The sequence below is a fragment of the Homarus americanus genome, unplaced genomic scaffold (assembly GCF_018991925.1).
Source record: "Homarus americanus isolate GMGI-L3 unplaced genomic scaffold, GMGI_Hamer_2.0 scaffold13464, whole genome shotgun sequence".
NCBI lineage: Eukaryota > Metazoa > Arthropoda > Malacostraca > Decapoda > Nephropidae > Homarus > Homarus americanus.
The window spans coordinates 145,170-159,635 of NW_024744529.1; the positions used below are offsets into that span (position 1 = coordinate 145,170).

The 14,466-nt window shown below is 44.3% G+C and overlaps 1 protein-coding gene across 2 annotated transcripts in view; it reads left to right on the plus strand.

Annotated features, from left to right (window-relative positions):
• Positions 1-13,970, plus strand: part of LOC121877976 (irregular chiasm C-roughest protein-like) — a 97,694-nt gene extending 83,724 nt beyond the window's left edge. The window contains exons 3-11 of one of the 2 annotated variants that reach the window (XM_042383936.1): positions 436-685; positions 1,426-1,666; positions 2,226-2,450; positions 9,128-9,255; positions 9,504-9,762; positions 10,259-10,414; positions 11,692-11,993; positions 12,390-12,563; positions 13,374-13,970. In XM_042383936.1, coding sequence (XP_042239870.1) covers positions 436-685; positions 1,426-1,666; positions 2,226-2,450; positions 9,128-9,255; positions 9,504-9,762; positions 10,259-10,414; positions 11,692-11,993; positions 12,390-12,563; positions 13,374-13,784 — 2,146 coding nt within the window. In that variant the 3' untranslated portion in view covers positions 13,785-13,970. The remainder of the gene's footprint in view (positions 1-435; positions 686-1,425; positions 1,667-2,225; positions 2,451-9,127; positions 9,256-9,503; positions 9,763-10,258; positions 10,415-11,691; positions 11,994-12,389; positions 12,564-13,373) is intronic. The other variant, XM_042383937.1, reaches the window with a different exon arrangement.
• Positions 13,971-14,466: the final 496 nt, after the last annotated feature.

Sequence of the window (14,466 nt, forward strand, 5' to 3'; positions counted from 1 at the left end):
TCCCCTCTCCTGTCCTCTCCTCTCTCTCACCCTCTTTTCCCCTCTCCTCCCCTCTCACCGTAGACACTGGTACATGATCTCTCCTCTCGGTATCGACAATCTGGTTCGTTCCCTCCCACTGTGTGTAATATCTCCCCTCGTGGTGTAGCCTCAGCACCTATCTACCTACCTACCTATCTACCTACCTGTTCACCTACCTGCCTGCCTGCCTGCCTACCTACCTACTCAACTACCTGCCTATCTACCTGCCTACTTGCCTACCTACTTACCTTCGTACCTTCCTACCTACCTACATACATACATACCTATTGGACTCTTAATTTTTATAGGCCCGCAATTTTAATAGACCATTATGCTTAAGGCCCCAATGTTAATGTATCTCAGTTGCCTCACAATCCTTTAACACACACACACCTCCTTCTGCCCCTCCCACAGGTACTCCATGATCGGGGCGGATGAGGAAGGTGACTTTAGCCTAAGAATTTCGCCCGTGACACTTGAGGATGACGCCGAGTACCAGTGCCAAGTTTCCTCGGCGACGGAGCTGCCACTCAGGTCTCAGGTAGCGCGGCTTACCGTCTTCGTGCCACCCAAGCCACCCACCGTCACCCACCCGGCTTTTGCCACAGCGGGTGTTCCCTTAACTCTCACCTGTTCCAGCAGTGGGGGCCGACCTGCACCTGAGGTAAATACAGGAGTGATAACAGATAAGAAACGCATAGAAGGATAGATCATAATAAAGAAAGATGGAGGAATTGTGTTGATATTAGAATAAGTTTGAGGGAAGAAAAGAAGAAATAGAAGAGAATAGACAATTGAGGGCTAGATTATAATTTTTCTTGATTTTAAGGATAAAACTTTTGCAAGTAAAATAAATTCATGAATATTGAAACGCGAAGGAAAGGTATTTCTGTAATTATTTTTTTGGGTCTTGTTTTAGCGTAAAAAATCATACTAATTCATACCAATTTCCTCTTTTTCTCGGCTCTAAATAAGTTAATGATGTTTACCGGTTATTATGTCACTCATTTTGTTTTATTTGTGTAATGATAATAATATTTCCCGTCTTTAATTGCGTTTTTTAATTAGATATTCACCTGTGTGTCATTCTCTCTCTCTCTCTCTCTCTCTCTCTCTCTCTCTCTCTCTCTCTCTCTCTCTCTCTCTCTCTCTCTCTCTCTCTCTCTCTCTCTCACACACACACACACACACACACACACACACACACACACACACACACACACACACACACGCACACACACACACACACACACACACTCACATGTCTCACTTTTTCTTACGTCTCAATCATCTCTCACCTGTCTCAGCTATATCTCAATCATCTCTCACCTGTCTCACCTACGTCTCAATCATCTCTCACCTGTCTCACCTGTGTCTCAACCATCTCTCACCTTCTCCCCATAGATCCAGTGGTTGGACGGGTCGGGGGCGGAGATTCACTCGGGCGTCCAGCTCTCTGAAGACCTTATGGAGGATGAGAAGAGAGTCAACGCCCACGCCACCCTCACCTTCACGCCCACGCGGCATCATCACGCCCGCAGCTTAACCTGCCTCACCCATAACCCCGCCCTCCATACTCCTCTGGCTGCCAAGGTCCGCCTCAATGTGGAATACCCGCCCGAGGTCCAGCTCCAATTTTCCCCAGGTGTGTGTGTGTGTGTGTGTGTGTGTGTGTGTGTGTGTGTGTGTGTGTGTCTGGGGCAAATACCCTAATCACCCTTTGCTTAGCGCAAATAGGGCTGTGTAAATCTATCCAGTGTAAGTGTTTGGTTTGACCTTAATCACCCTCATTAAACTTTAATAAGAGGATTAGGGGATTAGGCGATTGACGTAATAATTAGCTTCCAGGTATGATGAATTAAGATGATTAGACAGTTATGACTTAAGCCATTTTCACACATTCCCAGAAGTAGTGATAAAAGACAGAATTATTAATGGCTTTAAAAGATATGTCTAAGTAGATAAAATACTTACTTTACAGAGATTAGTTGATGAATAAGTAAGGTAGAGAAGTAAGGACTTGGTTAAAGTAAGGTGGGAGTAGGTTAGTAAGGAAAGGGAGTAGCGAGTGAATAAGAGTAGGGTGTGAGTAACAGAGTAGGCAGTGAGTAACAGAGTAGGGAATTAAGTTGGAATAAGAGTAACCATTGTCACACACCTGCCGTCATCATCTCACCTGGACAACATCTTCACCTGGTCTACAGAGGAGCTGTCTGAGGGCGTGGAGGCGTCGGTCACCTGCCGCGTGGAGGCCAACCCGGGGGAGGTCACGTATCGCTGGTTCAGAGGCGGGTCTGAGGTGGCGGGGGCCCAGGGGTCAACGCTGCCACTCGGGGTCCTCTCCCGGGCAGACAACGCCTCCCCCGTGGCCTGTGAGGTCACCAACGCCGTGGGAACAACGCGGAAAACGCAGTCTCTCAATGTGAAATGTGAGTATATCTTATAGTGCTGTGGTGTGGTGTGGTGTGTAATGTGGTGTGGCGTGGTGTGGTGTGTAATGTTGTGTGGCGTGGTGTGGTGTGTAATGTGGTGTAGTGTAGTGTAGTGTGGTGTGGTGTGGTGTGTAATGTGGTTTAGTGTAGTGTAGTGTGGTGTGGTGTGGCGTGGTGTGGTGTGTAATGTGGTAATGTGGTGTAGTATAGTGTAGTGTGGTGTGTAATGTGGTGTGTGGTGGCGTTTGTGTGATGTGTGGTGTTTTATGGTGTATGGTATGTGGGTGTGATATAGTGTGGTGTGGTGGTGTAGTGTGGTATGGTGTATGTGGTGTGATGTAGGAGTAGTGTGGTGTGTGGTGTGTTGTGGTGTGGTGTGCAATACCGTAGAGAGATTAACGTTCCCTGTTTCACTCGTCTTGATGCAACACACACACACACACACACACACACACACACACACACACACACACACACACACACACACATTATATAACTTACAGTGCAGGTATATAATTTTTGCCAACTATACTGGACGTCAGGGCAGTAAAATTAATTAAGTAATCAGGTGTAGTAACGTGAGAAATTATTTGCATGGTATGTGTTTGATGCCAAATTTTCAGTTGCCTCAAAATTCTCGGCTACGATTTGTGGTGATAATTTGCCTAGTGTAAATAAATAAAGCTTTTTAATTACATATCCTGACGACCTGTGACGACCATGACTCAATGGTTTACAGTGTCAACGAGGGCTATTAAGCTGTTACTATATTGTCGCAGAGTTGTTTCAAATGTTGCAGTTGTGTGTGTGTGTGATAGATTATGTATGTATGTATGTATGTATGTATGTATGTATATCAAATCATAGATAAATGATTGATAGATTCTTAAATAGAGCGATGCATAGTCAAATACAGACAGACAGACAAGGGAATACGTGAGTGAGAAAAAGCTCTATATATGCTCAGTTACTTTAATAAACAATATACATGAAAAAAAGCCTCAAACACAGGGATGAGAGACAGGAAGAGAGAACATAAGAATCTCGACATTATCACAGGAAGAGAATTTTTAGCACTGTATTGACTCGATAACGTAATAGGATTTTCTTTTCTGTTATACAAAAAAAAACACACACGCACAGTCGAATAGAAGGGTGAAAGATACCGGTATTCAATCTCTACTGCGGACGAGTCTACACAACAACTGACAAATGACTCTTGTCTGGTTCAGTGTTTGGTGGTGGTGGTGGTGGTGGTGGTGGTGATGGTGGTAGTGATGGTGGTAGAGACTGTGGTTGATGATTGATGACAGACATGGAGGAAGTTCTGGTTGATGATTGATGATAGTAGCTGTGGTTGTGTGTCTCTTTGTGAATAAATGTAGGAGTTTTGGTAAATGACTTTTGAAATATTACTGTATACCTGTGTGTGTGTGTGTGTGTGTGTGTGTGTGTGTGTGTGTGTGTCATCATCATCATCATCATCATCCTCTACCCATTCCCTCCACCACCCTTCTTTACTTTCTCTATTATCCATCCCATCTTTTCTTTAGTCCCTGTTCCTATTCCCTGTGTTAGCGTGTATTATTACCTTACTTCCCCTGTTTACTCGGCTTGTCTCGTCCCTCTGAGCCATGACGCCACACTTCACGATCTGTCATTGTAAGTGAGTGATGATTGACGCTTGGTACAGGTGTAGATTAATGGTGTTTACTTAACTAGGGTGAGGGAGAGTCCTGGCGTATTGCTGTAATGTGCAGTTTATACTTTCTGTAAGAGGAGGTATATACTGGGTGAGGGAAGGAGATAGACAGACAGACACAGACAGACAGACACAGACAGACAGACAGAGAGACAAACAGACAGACAAAGAGAGCCAAAGGGAGGGTTTCAACACCAGGTAAATCATGAAGCACCTGGAAGTGAGTTAGGCGGATCCTATAATCACAGGTTACGGCCAATAAGTAACAAAGGTGTGCACAGGTGATGACAAGTCAACACTCATTAACCTTCGAACTTAAGTGGTAAAGCATATTCGTTTGGCTACTTAAAGACAACACCTGGTAATAAAGTTGGTATCACCTGAAGATTTTTACCCCTCCTAGCTTAGTGCACCTTAATAATAACCACCCTAACGATAACCTCAGCCCACCTAACCTAACCTAACCTAACCACCCTAACGATAACCTCAGCTCATCTAACCTAACTTAACCTAATCTAACATAATTAAACCTATCCTATCCTGTCGTATCCTATCCTATCCTATCCTGCACAGCATTAGGATGTTTAATTATATGGTGAAATAAACCGGGTGGGCTAATCTCCAGGAGAGCGGAAGATTGAGTTTGGATTATCATTGGCCAGGGTTAAGTGGGTGATGACAGAGGTAAGAGTCAAATATATATGGAGGAGAACTTTCACCCACCCTAATGGCTTGATCCAGGTACTGTGCCTCCGTTGATACGACTGATTAATTATATTTCATCTGTGTGTACGAGGGAGAGACACTATCAACAGGGTCTATCATATATGGTAAGACATCTGAGGCAGTTTTCATAAGTAGAGGGAAAAATTATACAAATGATTCTATGAGATCAGTAAAATCATTGGGAATGTATAGTCTATTTCGGTACAGTCTCTTTTACTCAGTACAGCAAAGTCCTCCTAGCAGCACAGTTCAGAACAGTCTCTCTCTCTCTCTCTCTCTCTCTCTCTTATTCAACAGCACATCACAGTCATACTCTTGGTAATGTTGTGGCTGAAAGCACTCTTTCCTCTTGGATATGAATCAAACCCTCCCCCTCTCTCATCATTACCTCCTCCTCTTTTACCTCCTCTTCCACCTCTTCATTCTCTTCTTTGTCCACCCCTTCATCCTCCTCCTCCTCTTCTCGTCATCCCCTTCCTCCTCCTGCTCCTCCTCCTCACCAGATAGAGCGACTCATCTTCCAATCACCTAATCTGCATACGTCTCACTCTCCTTATCCTCCTCCTCCTCCTATTCTTCTCTCTCTCTCTCTCTCTCTCTCTCATCAGCACAGTGGTAATGACGACCTGATCACTAATTACGTCCTCTTATCCTTGGCTGACTCTCTCCTAAATGGCGGCTCCATCCTGCCTGATTCTCCTGGTGCAGTGAGGAGGAGCAGTGGTTTGGTGGTGTATGGTGGTGGTGGTTGGTGTGTGGTGGTGTGTGGTGGTGTGTGGTGGTAGTGGTGATGTGTAGTGGTGGTGATGTGTGTGTGGTGTGGTGGTGTGTGTGTGGTGGTGGTGGTGTGTGTGGTGGTGGTGGTGTGGTGTGTGTGGTGGTGGTGGTGGTGTGTGGTGGTGTGGTGGTGTGTGGTGGGTGGTGATGTGTGGTGGTGTGTGGTGGTGGTGGTGGTGTGTGGTGGTGTGGTGGTGTGTGGTGGTGATGGTGGTGTGTGGTGGTTGTGGTGGTGTGTGGTGGTGTGTGGTGGTGGTGGTGGTGTGTGGTGGTGGTGTGATGTGGTGGTGGTGTGTGGTGGTGTGTGGTGTGTTGTGGTGGTAGTGGTGGTGTGTGGTGGTGGTGGTGTGTGGTGGTGGTGGTGGTGGTGTGGTGGTAGTGGTTGGCGTGTGTGGTGTGTGAGTGTGGTGGTGGTGTGTGGTGGTGGTGGTGATGTGTGGTGGTGTGGTGGTGTGTGTTGTGTGGTGTGTGGTGGTAGTGGTGGTGTGTGGTGGTATGTGGTGGTGGTGGTGATGTGTGGTGGTGGTGGTGGTGTGTGGTGGTAGTGGTGGTGTGTGTAGTGGTTGGTGTGTGTGTGGTGTGTGGTGGTGGTGATGTGGTGGTGGTGGTGGTGTGTGGTGGTGGTGGTGTGTGGTGGTGTGGTGGTGTGGTGGTGTGGTGGTGGTGGTGATGTGTGGTGGTGGTGGTGTGTGTGGTGTGGTGGTGTGTGGTGGTGTATGGTGGGTATGTGGTGGTGTGGTGGTGGTGGTGGTGGTGATGTGGTGTGGTGGTGGTGGTGTGGTGGTGGTGTGTGGTGATGTGTGGTGGTGGTGGTGGTGGTGTGGTGGTGTGTGGTGGTGGTGGTGTGTGGTGGTGGTGTGGTGGTGGTGTGGTGTGTGTGTGGTGGTGGTGGTGTGTGGTGGGTGGTGTGGTTGGTGTGTGTGGTGTGTGGTGGTGTGTGTTGGTGTGGTGGTGTGTGGTGTGGGTGGTGTGTGGTGGTTGTGGTGGTGTGTGGTGGTAGTGGTGGTGTGTGGTGTGGTGGTGGTGTGTGAGTGGTGGTGTGTGGTGGTGTGGTGGTGGTGGTGATGTGGTGATGTGTGGTGGTGTGTGGTGGTGTGTGGTTGGTGGTGGTGGTGTGTGGTGGTGGTGTGGTGGTGTGTGTGGTGGTGGTGGTGGTGTGTGGTGGTGATGGTTGGTATGTGTGGTGGTTGTGGTGGTGTGGTGGTGGTGTGTGGTTGGTGTGTGGTGGTGTGTGGGTGGTGGTGTGGTGTGTGGTGGTAGTGGTGGTGTGTGGTGGTGGTGAGTGGTGGTGTGTGGTGTGGTGAGTGGTGGTGTGTGGTGGTGGTGGTGGTGTGTGGTGGTGGTGTGGTGGTGTGGTGGTGTGTGTGGTGATGGGTGGTGTGGTGGTGTGGTGGTGTGTAGTGGTGGTGTGGTGGTGTGTGGTGGTGGTGTGTGGTGGTGGTGGTGGTGTGTGGTGGTGGTGGTGATGTGGTGATGGTGGTGAGTGTGTGGTGTGGTGGTGGAGTGGTGGTGTGTGGTGTGGTGGTGATGTGTGGTGGTGTGGTGGTGTGGGTGATGGTGGTGGTGGTGGTGGTGGTGGTGGTGTGTGGTGGTGGTGGTGGTGGTGTGTGTGGTGGTGGTGGTGTGTGGTGGTGGTGGTGATGTGTGGTGGTGGTGGTGTGTGGTGGTGGTGGATGTGTTTTGGTTGGTGATGTGTGGTGGTGGTGGTGATGGTGGTGGTAGTGTGGTATTGTTGGTGTGTGGTGGAAGTGGTGGTGTGTGGTGGTAGTAATTAGTAGTTTCTTAGTAGTCAGACGTGTGGATATAGACAAAGAAGATAAGAGAGAGAGAGAGAGAGAGAGAGAGAGACCCTCCTGAGTCTCGCTAGTTAAAATTACTTTGAAAAAGTTTCCGAAGCAGTGTTATAAATTTTCCTTAATTTCATTTCTTGATTTTTTTTTTCAATATCGTGTTGGTCGCTTTTTTACAGTAATATTCTAGGTATTGTGTGCTTTTATATTCCGTAGTTTGTGTTTGTGTTTAATTCTTCCAATTTTAGTTTTGGGATTATTGTCATAAAATTGTGTTTGTTCTTTCTTTGTTCATTCCAATGTTTTGTAATTTTGTTTTTCGTCCTCACTCTTTGATTTTGTTTTCGTTTTTCCTTTAGTACTTTTGTTTTCTGGTGTTTTGGTTCTATTATTGTTATCCATCTTCAATAATATTTATTTTTAGAATTTTATTTATATTTTTTTGTTTTTGATATTTTTAAAAGTTATATTTTGTATGGTTTCTTTATAGTTCAGTTCTAGTATTTTTTAACTATTTTTTTTCAATATTTTTATTTTTATTTTGTATTTTGATATTTTTTCATTCGTATATATCTCTCCTTATACTTATTGTATTTTTTTGTATTATAAAATTGTCTGTTTTATGATGGTGTATTTCGATTATAATAGTTGTAGTGTTATATTTATTGAGGCTATAATATTGTATTTTGTATAGATCTGCGTAGTATTGTTTCACTGTATTATATGTCGTATTCTATTGTATTATTTTACAATGTATGATAGTCTGCATTATATTGTAGTTTCCTGCAGTTTTATACTGTATTATCCTGTATTTATTAATTCAACTTTTTTCCAATACCTTATGCAACATTATATTGCACCCTCATACATGATTATTAAACGAGGAGACGATAAAATGCGATACTTGTGTTCATAAATTTATCCATATTATATTTTAAATTTATTTCCTTGTATCTTTTTTTGTTCATTCATTTGTTTATTGGTTGATTGTAATTGTTCTTGTTTTGTGTATTTGTTTTTTGTAAATTTTGTAGTGTTTCATCCGACGTTCCATTGACCTTTACAAAACAATTTCGTATATTTTTGGCGATTTAGCCTTTCAGTCTTCTCGTGTGTGTTATTGTGGGGGGTGTGTGTGTGTGGGGGGGCTCTAGGTGTATATTTGTGTTTTACGTGTGTGTGTATATGTGTTTGTGTATTATGTGAGTGCGTGTAGGTGTGTGTGTGTGTGTGTGTTTGTTTTTTGGTGAGTGCGTGTAGGTGTATGTATTCGTATTTGGTGTGTGTGCCTTTGTGTGTTTGTTTTGTGTTTTATTGTCTGTGTGTTTTGTGTATTTTTTTATCTGTATTTGCGTGTTTTAAAAGCGTCTGTGAATGAGAGATGCTTGCATGTGTGCATTTCACTCTTGATATTTTTAGCACAATTAGCGTGTTTCAGAAGCATCAGGGAGTTTGCCCCCTCATAAAAAAAACTTTTTCTGGGTAAAAAATATCACTGTAACCGCGTAAAACAAAACAAAAATCAATACTTTGTTGTTCTTTCACACGTAAAAAATAAATATTTTTTTCCTTTTTAACGCAAAATTTACGCAAAACCAAAAATTGTCTTTAATTTGTTGCTGTTTAGCGTCAAAATTATGCCCCAAACCTAAAATTTCGAACCTTTGTTGATGTTTCAGATGCGCCATTGTTCGTGACGGCGCCGAGCAGCCAGTCAGCTGAGCCAGACCAGCGGGTGACTCTCAAGTGCCGAGTGGACGCTAACCCTCCCCCTGACATCACCTGGTCACGACCCAACAACCCTAAGGTAAGCCCTACTACTACTACTACTTTTTTTTTACTACTACTACTATTACTACTACTACTACTGCTACTACTACTACTACTACTACTACTACTACTACTACTACTACTACTACTTCTGCTACTACTACACCTACTACTACTACTACTAATAATAATAATAATAATAATAATAATAATAATAATACCTTCTCATAAACTTCTTACATTTAGTTTTACACACCTGTTAACACCTGCTAAATCATCTCACAGGTGGTAGGCAGAGGTCCAGAACTGTTGGTATCGGCGACACCAACCAGTGCTGGACTCTACGTGTGTTCAGCCCGTAGTCCAGGGTTTTCACCTCTAGAGGGCCGCGTCCACCTGAGGATACGGGGGCCTCCTTTGATCAGGGCTCAAGCGGTGGTAGCGGTTCCTGAGGGGCAGCCTGCGGTCCTGAGATGCGGTGTTGTGGCTGTACCGCATCCTGTCTCTGTCACATGGACCAGGGAAGGTGCTCTCGTCGTCTCAGGTAAGGTTGGGGTAATTAGAGGGAGGGGTATCTGGTGTGTGTGAGAGAGAGAGAGAGAGAGACCCTTGTTTGTTTATTTGTGTTTGTGTTTGTCTATAGAAGATTAATACTCATGTTTGTGTGTGCTAATAACCTGTTGTTTGTATTTATAATTCATAATAGTGTTTGTAAATCATGTTTCTGATTACCTACAACTGTATATGTTATAATCACGTGTGCGTGTTTTTGTACGTGTTTGTATCCCAACTTTGGACTTGTTTTAATTTGTAGTGTGTGTGTGTGTGTGTGTGTGTGTGTGTGTGTGTGTGTGTGTGTGTGTGTGTGTGTGTGTGTGTGTGTGTGTGTGTGTGTGTGTGTGTGTGTGTGTGTGTGTGTGTGTGTGTGTGTGTGTGACGTATGATTTTAACCCCTGTTTATGTTTGTTTAAATATGTAGCGTGTGTTTTTTAACCCATGTTTATATAATGTAACCCGTGTTTATGTTTGTGTTTGTACAGAGGATGGTCGATATGTGAACGAGGAACAGAGAGCAGACGGTGTGGTGTCAACTCTTACTATCAACAAGACCTCTCACAGGGACTTCGCTTCCTACAACTGTTCCGTGATCAATGAATACGGCGTGGATACTCATCAGATACTCCTTCAGCGCCAGCGTGAGTACCGTCAGTCCTATTGGTCACTTAGTTACTGAAATCATTACAGCCTCGACTTCCATAAAGATCCTCCTGTAGCGTCAGTATGAGTACCAACGTAAGTCAGTCAGTCAGTCACTCACATAGTCACTCACTCACTTAATCACTCACTCACAAACTCAGTCAGTTAGTTAGTTAATCAGTCACTTAATCAGTCAGTCAGTCAGTCACTAGCTCAGCCACTCAGTTAATCAGTCAGTCGGTCCTTTATAACCGAGTCAATTGTTTTTTTTTAATCAATCACTCAATCAAAACAAAACTTTATTGCTACACGTACAGAAATATATGGCTTTACAAGTACTGGCCGTGACCCAGTAACCCACAAACATAAAACACACACACACACACACACACTTCTCAAACAACTTTACCAAGACTCATAGTTCCAAGTACATCATAACACACTCTCTAAACGCACTTAACAGCACTAAACACACAACATAGAACTTCACTAAAAGTTTTAATAACACTCATACAGTCAGCCAACACCCTTGGGCCATCCTAAACAGACTCTAGTGTTAGTCTTACAACATATGACCTGACCTGACTATTAATGCATCAATGTTAAGAAATTTCAGACAGACAGACACATATACTGCCTGATTCGACTAAGATGCAAAAAATCTGTTGAGTATTGATGAAAGGCAGAGGTGGTGAGCCAATCAGGTGACGCCACTGAGACTCCAGATCATACGCTTAGCCAGTCAGCATCAGCCTCCGGGGGAGGGGGATAGATTTAGCCAATCACCTGCGGCCAAGAGTGAGAGAAAGCCAATCAACTATTGCCTTCAGGTGGTGGGAGAGGGGGTGGGAGAAGGGAGTGAGGGGGATAGAAAGATAGTAGTGCACAGTAGAGTCAAATAATAACTGATAAATGTTTTAATAATATGACACATGAAATACCTGTTGTACTGCAGTTGTCCATAGTCTCTCATATTAACGCTATTGTATTCTCATTGTCCCTACACCTGTGTTTATTATAATCTTCTTAATTCTCGCGGTTATTATCTTTTTCTTTTTCTCAAATTTATCACCTTTTCATCTTGTTTCCTCCCTTACTGCCGTGTTATCATCTATTTCTTCTTTTTCTTACAATTATCACGCCTTCCTCCTGTCTCCTCCATTATCATCTCTTTCTTCTTCTTCTTCTTACAGTTATTGCGCCTTGTTCTTGCCTCCTTCGTTATCATCTCTCTTCTCATATTTATCATACAGTCCTCTTCTCTCCTCCCTTACAGCCGTGGTGCCGTTGATGGTGATCGTGGGCGGGGGTGCGGGCGTGGTCCTTGTAGTCATCGTCGTTATCTTGTTCATTCTCTGTGGGCGTAAGAAAAACGGCGGCAGCTCAGCGAAGGACAAGGCTGCAGAGGCTGGAACTGTGGTGGTAGAGAAGAGTTGCGGTGGTGGTGGTGGTAGAGGCATGGGAGGCTCTGGAGGTGTGGGTAGTGGTGGTGGTGGTGACGGAGGAACCATGGGCACAGCACTGAAGGTGATGCCCCCATCCCTCCTCCCATCTCATGACAACCATTCCACTGGTCAGGTGAGTTTTGGGGAGATTTGGAGTAAGAGAAAGAGAGATAGACCCTTAGAGAGAGACAGAGACGATTAAAGGATGTTTGGACACCTACTTTATAAATGCATTTGGTATATAGGACACATCTGGACCACTGATATAAGTTATATATATATATATATATATATATATATATATATATATATATATATATATATATATATATATATATATATATATATATATATATATATATATATATATATATATATATATATATATACACCGGTAGGACATATCTGGACACCTGATATATACCGGTAGGATATATCTGGACACCTGATATATACCGGTAGGACATATCTGGACACTAGCTAAACAATATGTGTATAAAAGGATCCCTTTCTCGTGTCTCTCCTGTAGGAATCAGACGCGAAGGACGCCGAGATCAGGACGTCGTCTTCACTATCGGCAGCTGACAGGGACTCTGACAGTGGGTGGGAGAGGGAGAGCAGCAAGGCCTCTCCTAGGGATCCACAGGCAGCACCTCTCACCCATGCTCGATACAGTGTCGGATCTACTGTCTTCACCCCTCCAGTGAGTATCTCTTCCTCCTCTTCCTCTTCTCCCCCCATTTCTTTATCCTCTTTCATTTTTTTTTGTCTTCTACCTCCCTCTCCCCCTCTTCATCCTCTGTCACGTTTTCTTCGTATTCGCCTTCTTCTTTCACTTCTTTCCCTTCTGTCTCTTCTTCCTCTTCTTCGTGTTCTTCTTCCATCATTTTTTCCTCGCCTTCCTCTCACTTACTGCCTCTGGAAAATGAGCTCCACCTTCTTCTCCTCTCATTTTCCTCCTTCCTTGTCCTCATCTTTCTTCCCTCTCCTACATCAGCCTTCCTCATCGTAGGCTTCCTCTTCCTCCTCTTCTTCCTTATTCACATCATTCTCTTCCTTCTCTTGTCTTTAGCTGCTGAAGGTCTCAAAAGCGTGTCCCTTACCTAAAATCCTCCCTTTTTAAAGTCAGAATTTGCCTTTTTTAAAGTAATTCATCTCTTACCTTGTGTCCAGAGTGTCCTTGGCGTGTCCTTGGCGTCATGATTCATCGCGAGTAAGAGTGTCCTTTGTGTACGTGTTATTTAGCTAGTGTCCAAATGTCCGAAAACATTATTTATCAGGTGTCCAGAACTCACTTATGAATATTCATTATAAAATTCTGGTTCTCCACATTTCCAGTAGCTTTATACCTGGATGTGTGTTGAGTGCTTTCAGGTAATGGAAAAGTCGTGTGTATAGGGGTTTAATATTGTTACCTGGAATTATGCATTTACGAGTGTTGAAGTTAACATGTAAACAATAATACTAAAGTTAATAGCTTGTCTTTATAATTCTTGTGTGTCCTCCCCCACAGGATCAGGGCTACATCTCCTACGTGGACTACACCAGGGACTACTCGCCCGTGCCTGTGTCCGTGGGCGACTCCTACGCTCAGTTCCAGATGGGCGGACCTTACGCCCGTTCCACGCCAGCCAGCGACCCTCCCTCCTCCCTGCCTTCCTCCGTGGCGCCGCCCCCCTACACTCCTCCTCCCCACACCACTACCGACCTCAACGGCGGCATGAACGGCAGGGTCCACGCCTCCTCCAACGGCAAGATCGTCAACGGGAACGGTGGCGTCAATGGTACGCTCAAACACGCTCTCCTACAGGATCTCAAACAGGAGCTTAAAAGGGAGCTCTCGCACGACCTTGACTCTGCAGCGCTTCACAGCAAATACATCATCCCACCCCAGACCAAAATCAAGCCCGGGACGCTGGTCTAGGGCTTAGTGACGTCGTTTAGGTCTTTAAAAGTTTAGCAATTATAGAATTATTTAAACTGGGACCCGAGAGTGTGTTATTGCCATGGTGTAAATGACCCCAAATAAACCAGATTTTATATCCTTGAGGGGAACAACTTATAGTAAACAAAGGTCCCGTGAAAGAAGGACTTAAAACACTTTCTCCCTCCCCCCAAAAAAAAAAAGAAATATTCATATCAGACCATTATTCACACAACCACCTTCCCCTCCCCCACCTTCCCCTAACCCTTTTCTAATGATGTGTTTTACATTTGTTGTTTATAAACAGGCAAATTTGATCAGACACTAAATAAAAACCCCAAAACCCATCCTACATAACCCCATCCTCCTCACCCTTGTCTTCTCCTTTTCCCTTTGCCTCCACCGTCAGACAACCCTCCCTCCCTCCCTCCCTCCCCCCTTGACGGTCTCCCAGCTACTCCTAAGATGTACAGATCTGTGATACTGAGTTATATATATATATATATATATATATACTATATATACTGTATAGCGCCCAGAGCATTGATTCAGCCGGAACCAAAAAGTGTGCGAGTGAGTGTGTCGAGTAACAGGATAATGATATATAAGGAAACATAAACCCACTTTGTCACTGAGAAATTGTATTATTAATATTAAACTAAACTGCCTCTTGTGTTCACTG